General features: G+C 44.2%; 1 protein-coding gene across 3 annotated transcripts in view; it reads left to right on the top strand.

Moving 5' to 3' along the window:
• Positions 1-14,441, top strand: part of ANO7 (anoctamin 7) — a 110,296-nt gene that overhangs the window by 81,378 nt on the left and 14,477 nt on the right. For all 3 annotated transcript variants that reach the window (XM_073656135.1, XM_073656134.1, XM_073656136.1), the window contains 2 exons: positions 843-940; positions 14,260-14,396. In XM_073656135.1, the coding sequence (XP_073512236.1) occupies positions 843-940; positions 14,260-14,396 (235 nt within the window). The remainder of the gene's footprint in view (positions 1-842; positions 941-14,259; positions 14,397-14,441) is intronic.

The raw sequence follows: 14,441 nt of genomic DNA, 5'->3' as shown, positions 1-14,441 counted from the left end.
CTGTGAGGACTGTGCCAGTGAGAAGACTCCTGTGTGAAGCTAATCTCTTACCAAGAAGTCCCCGCAAAGTCCCACTGTTACAAAAAAGACATGTACTGAAGCGGATACAATTTGCCAAATAACACATCAACCGGCCTAAAGAGAAATGGAGAAACATCTTGTGGACGGATGAAAGTAAAATTGTTCTTTTTGGGTCCAAGGGCCACAGACAGTTCGTCAGACGACCCCCAAACTCTGCATTCAGCCACAGTACACCCTGCAGACAGTGAAGCATGGTGGTGAAGCATCATGATATGGGCATGTTTCTCTTACTATGGTCCGGATCTATTTACCGCATACCAGGGATCATGGACCAGTCCGTATATATTAAAATACTTGAAGAGATCATGTTGCCTTACGCTGAAGAGGATATGCCCTTGAAATGGGAGTTACAACAAGACAACGACCCTAAACACACCAGTAAATGAGCAAAATTCAACAAGATTGAGGTTATGGAGTGGCTGCCCAATCCCTGGACCTTAATCCGATAGGACACTTGTGGGATGACATCAAAAATGCCGTTTCTGAGGCAAAGACAACAAATGCCAAAAAATTATGGGATATAGTGAAAGCCTCCTGGGCTGGAATAACAGGTGACAGGGGCCATATTTTGGTTGACTCTATGCAACATAGATGTGAAGCAGCTCTAAAAAACTGTGGGTAACAACTAAATATTAGGACAGGGATTCACAGGAATGCTCAATCCTCAAAAAGAGACACTGCTATTATTTTGAACACTACTGTATGATTAGACATGATAGGTGGAGTAGTCCTTTAACATGCCGTCTCTCTGTTCTGTGCAGTGCGGTCCCGGCGGATGTCTGATAGAACTTGCTCAGCAGCTCTTCATTATAATGGTCGGGAAGCAGATAGTCAGCAACGTGCAAGAGTTCCTCGTACCGTAAGTTTGCTCTGTGATGTTAAGTGCAGGCAGCGTCGGGAAGTCTGCATAATCCTCCGGGGAGTCTCCTTTCTGGTCTGGGGAGTCTCCATAATCCTTCAGGGAGTCTCCATTCTGGTCCGGGGAGTCTCCATAATCCTCCAGGGAGTCTCCATTCTGGTCTGGGGACTCTCCATTCTGGTCCGGAAGTCTCCATAATCCTCTGGGGAGTCTCCATTCTGGTCCGGGAGTCTCCATAATCCTATGGGGAGTCTCCATTCTAGTCCGGGAGTCTCCATAATCCTCTGGGGAGTCTCCATTCTAGTCCGGGAGTCTCCATAATCCTATGGGGAGTCTCCATAATCCTCTGGGGAGTCTCCATTCTGGTCCGGGGAGTCTCCATTCTGGTCCGGGGAGACTCCATAACCCTCCGGGGAGTCTCCATTCTGGTCTGGGGACTCTCCATTCTGGTCCGGAAGTCTCCATAATCCTCTGGGGAGTTTCCATTCTGGTCCGGGAGTCTCCATAATCCTATGGGGAGTCTCCATTCTAGTCCGGGAGTCTCCATAATCCTCTGGGGAGTCTCCATTCTGGTCCGGGAGTCTCCATAATCCTATGGGGAGTCTCCATTCTAGTCCGGGAGTCTCCATAATCCTATGGGGAGTCTCCATAATCCTCTGGGGAGTCTCCATTCTGGTCCGGGGAGTCTCCATTCTGGTCCGGGGAGACTCCATAACCCTCCGGGGAGTCTCCATTCTGATCTGGGGAGTCTCCATTCTGGTCTGGGAGTCTCCATAATCCTCTGGGGAGTCTCCATTCTGGTCCGGGGAGTCTCCATTCTGGTCCGGGGAGTCTCCATTCTGGTCCGGGGAGTCTCCATAATCCTCTGGGGAGTCTCCATTCTGGTCCGGGGAGTCTCCATAATCCTCTGGGGAGTCTCCATTCTGGTCCGGGGAGTCTCCATAATCCTCCGGGGAGTCTCCATTCTGGTCCGGGGAGTCTCCATAATCCTCTGGGGAGTCTCCATTCTGGTCCGGGGAGTCTCCATTCTGGTCCGGGGAGACTCCATAACCCTCCGGGGAGTCTCCATTCTGATCTGGGGAGTCTCCATTCTGGTCTGGGAGTCTCCATAATCCTCTGGAGAGTCTCCATTCTGGTCTGGGGAGTCTCCATAATCCTCCGGGGAGTCTTCATTCTGGTCCGGGGAGTCTCCATAATCCTCTGGGGAGTCTCCATTCTGGTCTGGGGAGTCTCCATAATCCTCTGGGGAGTCTCCATTCTGGTCCGAGGAGTCTCCATAATCCTCTGGGGAGTCTCCATTCTGGTCCGGGGAGTCTCCATAATCCTCTGGGGAGTCTCCATTCTGGTCCGGGGAGTCTCCATAATCCTCTGGGGAGTCTCCATTCTGGTCTGGGGAGTCTCCATTCTGGTCCGGGAGTCTCCATAATCCTCTGGGAAGTCTCCATAATCCTCTGGGAAGTCTCCATAATCCTCCGGGGAGTCTCCATTCTGGTCTGGGGAGTCTCCATTCTGGTCCGGGAGTCTCCATAATCCTCTGGGGAGTCTCCATTCTGGTCTGGGGAGTCTCCATTCTGGTCTGGGGAGTCTCCATTCTGGTCTGGGGAGTCTCCATTCTGGTCTGGGGAGTCTCCATTCTGGTCTGGGGAGTCTCCATTCTGGTCTGGGGAGTCTCCATTCTGGTCCGGGAGTCTCCATAATCCTCCGGGGAGTCTCCATTCTGGTCCAGGGAGTCTCCATAATCCTCCAGGGAGTCTCCATAATCCTCCGGGGAGTCTCCATTCTGCTCCGGGGAGTCTCCATTCTGCTCCGGGGAGTCTCCATAATTCTCCATTTACTGCAATAAACTCCTCTCCTGACTGTCACAAAAGAGACGTCCATATGAAAAATCGAGGAATTGCGCTGCCTTCCATTGTGCGCACATCTCTGCTCCGTACAGTAATGCATGCTGCGACTGTCCACATGGATCTTCAGTCTGTAAAAATGCCCTTGTGCACAGTGGCTTCAATCGTTAGGTGTGCGGTCTGCGAGCGCTTAGCCATACACAGACCGGGAACACAACTGTCTGAATGAGCCCTAAATCTGAGTAACTTAAAGGGGCAGTCTTATATAGGTAACTCCAGAACTGATGACTGCAGCGACTCCTCCAGAGCAGCGGACGGTCTCTCTGGGGTCTCGCAACACGAGCAGTATACAGATTTCCCATATTCCAAGGAATCACCATGATCAGCAGTGATGCATTATATACTGCCCCTCAGTGATACATTATACACTGCCCCTCAGTGATACATTATATACTGCCCCTCAGTGATACATTATATACTGCCCCTCAGTGATACATTATATACTGCCCCTCAGTGATACATTATATACTGCCCCTCAGTGATACATTATATACTGCCCCTCAGTGATACATTATATACTGCCCCTCAGTGATACATTATATACTGCCCCTCAGTGATACATTATATACTGCCCCTCAGTGATACATTATATACTGCCCCTCAGTGATACATTATATACTGCCCCTCAGTGATACATTATATACTGCCCCTCAGTGATGCATTATATACTGCCCCTCAGTGATACATTATATACTGCCCCTCAGTGATGCATTATATACTGCCCCTCAGTGATGCATTATATACTGCCCCTCAGTGATGCATTATACACTGCCCCTCAGTGATGCATTATATACTGCCCCTCAGTGATACATTATATACTGCCCCTCAGTGATGCATTATATACTGCCCCTCAGTGATGCATTATATACTGCCCCTCAGTGATGCATTATATACTGCCCCTCAGTGATACATTATACACTGCCCCTCAGTGATGCATTATATACTGCCCCTCAGTGATACATTATATACTGCCCCTCAGTGATGCATTATATACTGCCCCTCAGTGATGCATTATATACTGCCCCTCAGTGATACATTATACACTGCCCCTCAGTGATGTATTATATACTGCCCCTCAGTGATGTATTATATACTGCCCCTCAGTGATGCATTATACACCGCCCCTCAGTGATACATTATATACTGCCCCTCAGTGATACATTATATACTGCCCCTCAGTGATACATTATATACTGCCCCTCAGTGATACATTATATACTGCCCCTCAGTGATATATTATATACTGCCCCTCAGTGATACATTATATACTGCCCCTCAGTGATACATTATACACCGCCCCTCAGTGATACATTATACACTGCCCCTCAGTGATACATTATACACTGCCCCTCAGTGATACATTATATACTGCCCCTCAGTGATACATTATATACTGCCCCTCAGTGATACATTATATACTGCCCCTCAGTGATACATTATACACTGCCCCTCAGTGATACATTATATACTGCCCCTCAGTGATACATTATATACTGCCCCTCAGTGATACATTATACACTGCCCCTCAGTGATACATTATATACTGCCCCTCAGTGATACATTATATACTGCCCCTCAGTGATGTATTATATACTGCCCCTCAGTGATACATTATACACTGCCCCTCAGTGATACATTATATACTGCCCCTCAGTGATACATTATATACTGCCCCTCAGTGATACATTATATACTGCCCCTCAGTGATGCATTATATACTGCCCCTCAGTGATACATTATATACTGCCCCTCAGTGATACATTATACACTGCCCCTCAGTGATACATTATACACTGCCCCTCAGTGATACATTATACACTGCCCCTCAGTGATACATTATACACTGCCCCTCAGTGATACATTATATACTGCCCCTCAGTGATACACTATATACTGCCCCTCAGTGATACATTATATACTGCCCCTCAGTGATGCATTATATACTGCCCCTCAGTGATACATTATATACTGCCCCTCAGTGATACACTATATACTGCCCCTCAGTGATGCATTATATACTGCCCCTCAGTGATACATTATATACTGCCCCTCAGTGATGCATTATATACTGCCCCTCAGTGATACATTATATACTGCCCCTCAGTGATGCATTATATACTGCCCCTCAGTGATACATTATATACTGCCCCTCAGTGATACACTATATACTGCCCCTCAGTGATACATTATATACTGCCCCTCAGTGATGTATTATATACTGCCCCTCAGTGATACATTATACACCGCCCCTCAGTGATACATTATATACTGCCCCTCAGTGATACATTATACACTGCCCCTCAGTGATACATTATACACTGCCCCTCAGTGATACATTATACACTGCCCCTCAGTGATACATTATACACTGCCCCTCAGTGATACATTATATACTGCCCCTCAGTGATACATTATACACTGCTCCTCAGTGATACATTATATACTGCCCCTCAGTGATGCATTATATACTGCCCCTCAGTGATACATTATATACTGCCCCTCAGTGATGTATTATATACTGCCCCTCAGTGATGTATTATATACTGCCCCTCAGTGATACATTATACACCGCCCCTCAGTGATACATTATATACTGCCCCTCAGTGATGTATTATATACTGCCCCTCAGTGATGTATTATATACTGCTCCTCAGTGATACATTATACACTGCCCCTCAGTGATACATTATATACTGCCCCTCAGTGATGTATTATACACTGCCCCTCAGTGATACATTATACACTGCCCCTCAGTGATGTATTATATACTGCCCCTCAGTGATGTATTATATACTGCTCCTCAGTGATACATTATACACTGCCCCTCAGTGATACATTATATACTGCCCCTCAGTGATGTATTATATACTGCCCCTCAGTGATGCATTATATACTGCCCCTCAGTGATGTATTATATACTGCCCCTCAGTGATGCATTATATACTGCCCCTCAGTGATACATTATATACTGCCCCTCAGTGATGTATTATATACTGCCCCTCAGTGATGTATTATATACTGCTCCTCAGTGATACATTATACACTGCCCCTCAGTGATACATTATATACTGCCCCTCAGTGATGTATTATATACTGCTCCTCAGTGATACATTATACACTGCCCCTCAGTGATGTATTATATACTGCCCCTCAGTGATGCATTATATACTGCCCCTCAGTGATACATTATACACTGCCCCTCAGTGATACATTATATACTGCCCCTCAGTGATGCATTATATACTGCCCCTCAGTGATACATTATATACTGCCCCTCAGTGATGCATTATATACTGCCCCTCAGTGATACATTATACACTGCCCCTCAGTGATACATTATATACTGCCCCTCAGTGATGTATTATACACTGCCCCTCAGTGATACATTATATACTGCCCCTCAGTGATGTATTATATACTGCCCCTCAGTGATGCATTATATACTGCCCCTCAGTGATACATTATACACTGCCCCTCAGTGATACATTATATACTGCCCCTCAGTGATGTATTATATACTGCCCCTCAGTGATACATTATATACTGCCCCTCAGTGATACATTATACACTGCCCCTCAGTGATACATTATATACTGCCCCTCAGTGATGTATTATATACTGCCCCTCAGTGATACATTATATACTGCCCCTCAGTGATACATTATATACTGCCCCTCAGTGATACATTATACACTGCCCCTCAGTGATACATTATATACTGCCCCTCAGTGATGCATTATATACTGCCCCTCAGTGATACATTATATACTGCCCCTCAGTGATGTATTATATACTGCCCCTCAGTGACACATTATACACCGCCCCTCAGTGATACATTATATACTGCCCCTCAGTGATACATTATATACTGCCCCTCAGTGATACATTATATACTGCCCCTCAGTGATACATTATATACTGCCCCTCAGTGATGCATTATATACTGCCCCTCAGTGATGTATTATATACTGCCCCTCAGTGACACATTATACACCGCCCCTCAGTGATACATTATACACTGCCCCTCAGTGATACATTATATACTGCCCCTCAGTGATGCATTATATACTGCCCCTCAGTGATATATTATATACTGCCCCTCAGTGATACATTATACACTGCCCCTCAGTGATACATTATATACTGCCCCTCAGTGATGTATTATATACTGCCCCTCAGTGACACATTATACACCGCCCCTCAGTGATACATTATACACTGCCCCTCAGTGATACATTATATACTGCCCCTCAGTGATGCATTATATACTGCCCCTCAGTGATACATTATACACTGCTCCTCAGTGATGCATTATATACTGCCCCTCAGTGATACATTATATACTGCCCCTCAGTGATGTATTATATACTGCCCCTCAGTGATACATTATATACTGCCCCTCAGTGATGTATTATATACTGCCCCTCAGTGATGTATTATATACTGCCCCTCAGTGATACATTATACACTGCCCTTCAGTGATGCATTATATACTGCCCCTCAGTGATACATTATACACTGCCCCTCAGTGATGCATTATACACTGCCCCTCAGTGATACATTATACACTGCCCCTCAGTGATACATTATACACCGCCCCTCAGTGATACATTATACACTGCCCCTCAGTGATGCATTATACACTGCCCCTCAGTGATACATTATACACTGCCCCTCAGTGATGCATTATACACTGCCCCTCAGTGATACATTATACACTGCCCCTCAGTGATGCATTATATACTGCCCCTCAGTGATACATTATATACTGCCCCTCAGTGATGTATTATATACTGCCCCTCAGTGATACATTATATACTGCCCCTCAGTGATGTATTATATACTGCCCCTCAGTGATACATTATATACTGCCCCTCAGTGATACATTATATACTGCTCCTCAGTGATACATTATATACTGCCCCTCAGTGATACATTATATACTGCCCCTCAGTGATACATTATATACTGCTCCTCAGTGATACATTATATACTGCTCCTCAGTGATACATTATATACTGCTCCTCAGTGATACATTATATACTGCCCCTCAGTGATACATTATATACTGCCCCTCAGTGATGTATTATATACTGCCCCTCAGTGATGTATTATATACTGCCCCTCAGTGATGTATTATATACTGCCCCTCAGTGATGTATTATATACTGCCCCTCAGTGATGTATTATACACCGCCCCTCAGTGATACATTATATACTGCCCCTCAGTGATACATTATACACCGCCCCTCAGTGATACATTATATACCGCCCCTCAGTGATGCATTATATACTGCCCCTCAGTGATACATTATATACTGCCCCTCAGTGATACATTATATACTTCTCCTCAGTGATACATTATATACTGCCCCTCAGTGATGTATTATATACTGCCCCTCAGTGATGTATTATATACTGCCCCTCAGTGATGCATTATATACTGCCCCTCAGTGATACATTATACACTGCCCCTCAGTGATGTATTATATACTGCCCCTCAGTGATACATTATATACTGCCCCTCAGTGATACATTATATACTGCCCCTCAGTGATACATTATACACTGCCCCTCAGTGATACATTATATACTGCCCCTCAGTGATGCATTATATACTGCCCCTCAGTGATACATTATACACTGCCCCTCAGTGATACATTATATACTTCTCCTCAGTGATACATTATATACTGCCCCTCAGTGATGTATTATATACTGCCCCTCAGTGATGTATTATATACTGCCCCTCAGTGATGCATTATATACTGCCCCTCAGTGATGTATTATATACTGCCCCTCAGTGATGTATTATATACTGCCCCTCAGTGATGTATTATATACTGCCCCTCAGTGATGCATTATATACTGCCCCTCAGTGATGTATTATATACTGCCCCTCAGTGATGTATTATATACTGCCCCTCAGTGATGTATTATATACTGCCCCTCAGTGATGCATTATATACTGCCCCTCAGTGATACATTATACACTGCCCCTCAGTGATACATTATACACTGCCCCTCAGTGATGTATTATATACTGCCCCTCAGTGATACATTATACACTGCCCCTCAGTGATGTATTATATACTGCCCCTCAGTGATACATTATACACTGCCCCTCAGTGATACATTATACACTGCCCCTCAGTGATACATTATATACTTCTCCTCAGTGATACATTATACACTGCCCCTCAGTGATACATTATACACTGCCCCTCAGTGATACATTATATACTGCCCCTCAGTGATGTATTATATACTGCCCCTCAGTGATGTATTATATACTGCCCCTCAGTGATGCATTATATACTGCCCCTCAGTGATGTATTATATACTGCCCCTCAGTGATGTATTATATACTGCCCCTCAGTGATACATTATATACTGCCCCTCAGTGATACATTATATACTGCCCCTCAGTGATGCATTATACACTGCCCCTCAGTGATACATTATATACTGCCCCTCAGTGATGTATTATACACTGCCCCTCAGTGATGTATTATACACTGCCCCTCAGTGATGCATTATATACTGCCCCTCAGTGATGCATTATATACTGCCCCTCAGTGATACATTATACACTGCCCCTCAGTGATGTATTATACACCGCCCCTCAGTGATACATTATACACTGCCCCTCAGTGATGTATTATACACCGCCCCTCAGTGATACATTATATACTGCCCCTCAGTGATACATTATACACTGCCCCTCAGTGATACATTATACACTGCCCCTCAGTGATACATTATATACTGCCCCTCAGTGATACATTATATACTGCCCCTCAGTGATACATTATATACTGCTCCTCAGTGATACATTATATACTGCCCCTCAGTGATGCATTATATACTGCCCCTCAGTGATGCATTATATACTGCCCCTCAGTGATGCATTATATACTGCCCCTCAGTGATGCATTATATACTGCCCCTCAGTGATGCATTATATACTGCCCCTCAGTGATACATTATATACTGCCCCTCAGTGATGTATTATATACTGCCCCTCAGTGATACATTATATACTGCTCCTCAGTGATACATTATATACTGCCCCTCAGTGATGCATTATATACTGCCCCTCAGTGATGCATTATATACTGCCCCTCAGTGATGCATTATATACTGCCCCTCAGTGATGCATTATATACTGCCCCTCAGTGATGCATTATATACTGCCCCTCAGTGATACATTATATACTGCCCCTCAGTGATACATTATATACTGCCCCTCAGTGATACATTATACACTGCCCCTCAGTGATGCATTATGTACTGCCCCTCAGTGATACATTATATACTGCCCCTCAGTGATACATTATATACTGCCCCTCAGTGATGCATTATATACTGCCCCTCAGTGATGCATTATATACTGCCCCTCAGTGATGCATTATATACTGCCCCTCAGTGATACATTATACACTGCCCCTCAGTGATGCATTATGTACTGCCCCTCAGTGATACATTATATACTGCCCCTCAGTGATACATTATACACTGCCCCTCAGTGATACATTATACACTGCCCCTCAGTGATACATTATATACTGCCCCTCAGTGATGTATTATATACTGCCCCTCAGTGATGCATTATACACTGCCCCTCAGTGATACATTATATACTGCCCCTCAGTGATGTATTATATACTGCCCCTCAGTGATACATTATACACTGCCCCTCAGTGATACATTATATACTGCCCCTCAGTGATGTATTATATACTGCCCCTCAGTGATACATTATACACCGCCCCTCAGTGATACATTATATACTGCCCCTCAGTGATACATTATATACTGCCCCTCAGTGATACATTATATACTGCCCCTCAGTGATGCATTATACACTGCCCCTCAGTGATACATTATATACTGCCCCTCAGTGATGCATTATATACTGCCCCTCAGTGATACATTATATACTGCCCCTCAGTGATACATTATATACTGCCCCTCAGTGATGCATTATACACTGCCCCTCAGTGATACATTATATACTGCCCCTCAGTGATGCATTATACACTGCCCCTCAGTGATGCATTATATACTGCCCCTCAGTGATACATTATATACTGCCCCTCAGTGATACATTATATACTGCCCCTCAGTGATACATTATACACCGCCCCTCAGTGATGCATTATATAGTGCCCCTCAGTGATACATTATATACTGCCCCTCAGTGATGCATTATACACCGCCCCTCAGTGATGCATTATACACTGCCCCTCAGTGATACATTATATACTGCTCCTCAGCGATGCATTATACACTGCCCCTCAGTGATACATTATATACTGCCCCTCAGTGATACATTATACACTGCCCCTCAGTGATACATTATATACTGCCCCTCAGTGATACATTATACACTGCCCCTCAGTGATGTATTATATACTGCCACTCAGTGATACATTATACACTGCCCCTCAGTGATACATTATATACTGCCCCTCAGTGATGCATTATATACTGCCCCTCAGTGATACATTATACACCGCCCCTCAGTGATACATTATATACTGCTCCTCAGTGATACATTATATACTGCCCCTCAGTGACACATTATATACTGCCCCTCAGTGATGCATTATATACTGCCCCTCAGTGATACATTATACACTGCCCCTCAGTGATACATTATATACTGCCCCTCAGTGATACATTATATACTGCCCCTCAGTGATGCATTATATACTGCCCCTCAGTGATGCATTATACACCGCCCCTCAGTGATACACTATATACTGCCCCTCAGTGATGCATTATATACTGCCCCTCAGTGATACATTATATACTGCCCCTCAGTGATACATTATATACTGCTCCTCAGTGATACATTATATACTGCCCCTCAGTGATACATTATATACTGCCCCTCAGTGATACATTATATACTGCCCCTCAGTGATACATTATATACTGCCCCTCAGTGATACATTATACACTGCCCCTCAGTGATACATTATATACTGCCCCTCAGTGATACATTATATACTGCCCCTCAGTGATGCATTATATACTGCCCCTCAGTGATGCATTATACACTGCTCCTCAGTGATACATTATATACTGCCCCTCAGTGATACATTATACACTGCCCCTCAGTGATACATTATACACTGCCCCTCAGTGATACATTATACACTGCCCCTCAGTGATACATTATATACTGCTCCTCAGTGATACATTATATACTGCCCCTCAGTGATACACTATATACTGCCCCTCAGTGATACATTATATACTGCCCCTCAGTGATACATTATATACTGCCCCTCAGTGATACATTATATACTGCCCCTCAGTGATACATTATACACTGCCCCTCAGTGATACATTATACACTGCCCCTCAGTGATACATTATATACTGCCCCTCAGTGATACATTATACACTGCCCCTCAGTGATACATTATACACTGCCCCTCAGTGATACATTATATACTGCCCCTCAGTGATACATTATACACCGCCCCTCAGTGATACATTATACACTGCCCCTCAGTGATACATTATACACTGCCCCTCAGTGATACATTATATACTGCCCCTCAGTGATACATTATATACTGCCCCTCAGTGATGCATTATACACTGCTCCTCAGTGATACATTATATACTGCCCCTCAGTGATACACTATATACTGCCCCTCAGTGATACATTATATACTGCCCCTCAGTGATGCATTATATACTGCCCCTCAGTGATGCATTATATACTGCCCCTCAGTGATACATTATATACTGCCCCTCAGTGATGCATTATATACTGCCCCTCAGTGATACATTATACACCGCCCCTCAGTGATGCATTATATACTGCCCCTCAGTGATACATTATACACTGCCCCTCAGTGATACATTATACACTGCCCCTCAGTGATGTATTATATACTGCCCCTCAGTGATGCATTATATACTGCCCCTCAGTGATGCATTATACACTGCCCCTCAGTGATGTATTATATACTGCCCCTCAGTGATGCATTATATACTGCCCCTCAGTGATGCATTATATACTGCCCCTCAGTGATACATTATACACCGCCCCTCAGTGATGTATTATACACTGCCCCTCAGTGATGCATTATATACTGCCCCTCAGTGATGTATTATATACTGCCCCTCAGTGATGTATTATATACTGCCCCTCAGTGATACATTATATACTGCCCCTCAGTGATACATTATATACTGCCCCTCAGTGATGCATTATATACTGCCCCTCAGTGATACATTATACACCGCCCCTCAGTGATGTATTATACACTGCCCCTCAGTGATGCATTATATACTGCCCCTCAATGATGTATTATATACTGCCCCTCAGTGATGTATTATATACTGCCCCTCAGTGATACATTATATACTGCCCCTCAGTGATACATTATATACTGCCCCTCAGTGATGCATTATATACTGCCCCTCAGTGATACATTATATACTGCCCCTCAGTGATACATTATATACTGCCCCTCAGTGATACATTATATACTGCCCCTCAGTGATACATTATATACTGCCCCTCAGTGATACATTATATACTGCCCCTCAGTGATGTATTATATACTGCCCCTCAGTGATACATTATATACTGCCCCTCAGTGATACATTATATACTGCCCCTCAGTGATACATTATATACTGCCCCTCAGTGATACATTATACACTGCCCCTCAGTGATGTATTATATACTGCCCCTCAGTGATACATTATACACTGCCCCTCAGTGATACATTATATACTGCCCCTCAGTGATACATTATATACTGCCCCTCAATGATGTATTATATACTGCCCCTCAGTGATGTATTATATACTGCCCCTCAGTGATACATTATATACTGCCCCTCAGTGATACATTATATACTGCCCCTCAGTGATACATTATATACTGCCCCTCAGTGATGTATTATATACTGCCCCTCAGTGATACATTATATACTGCCCCTCAGTGATACATTATATACTGCCCCTCAGTGATACATTATATACTGCCCCTCAATGATGTATTATATACTGCCCCTCAGTGATGTATTATATACTGCCCCTCAGTGATGCATTATATACTGCCCCTCAATGATGTATTATATACTGCCCCTCAGTGATGTATTATATACTGCCCCTCAGTGATACATTATACACTGCCCCTCAGTGATACATTATATACTGCCCCTCAGTGATACATTATATACTGCCCCTCAGTGATACATTATACACTGCCCCTCAGTGATGTATTATACACCGCCCCTCAGTGATACATTATATACTGCCCCTCAGTGATGTATTATATACTGCCCCTCAGTGATACATTATATACTGCCCCTCAGTGATACATTATATACTGCCCCTCAGTGATACATTATATACTGCCCCCCATTATGTCTCTGACAGTAAGGTAAAGTCCTGGCGGCAGCGGAGGCAGCTGGCGAAGGTGCGAGGTGCCCAGATCTTGGAGGAACCTCAGCGCTGGGAAGAGGATTATGAGCTGATTGAATGTGAGGGTCTCTTCGAGGAATACCTAGAGATGGGTGAGTCACAGGCCCGGGGGGTACAATGTGCCAGGTGCGGTACCA

Source organism: Phyllobates terribilis, unplaced genomic scaffold (assembly GCF_046119375.1).
Source record: "Phyllobates terribilis strain yellow unplaced genomic scaffold, ASM4611937v1 Scaffold_12__6_contigs__length_324123572, whole genome shotgun sequence".
Classification (NCBI taxonomy): domain Eukaryota; kingdom Metazoa; phylum Chordata; class Amphibia; order Anura; family Dendrobatidae; genus Phyllobates; species Phyllobates terribilis.
This window is presented reverse-complemented; position numbering and strand designations above follow the sequence as displayed.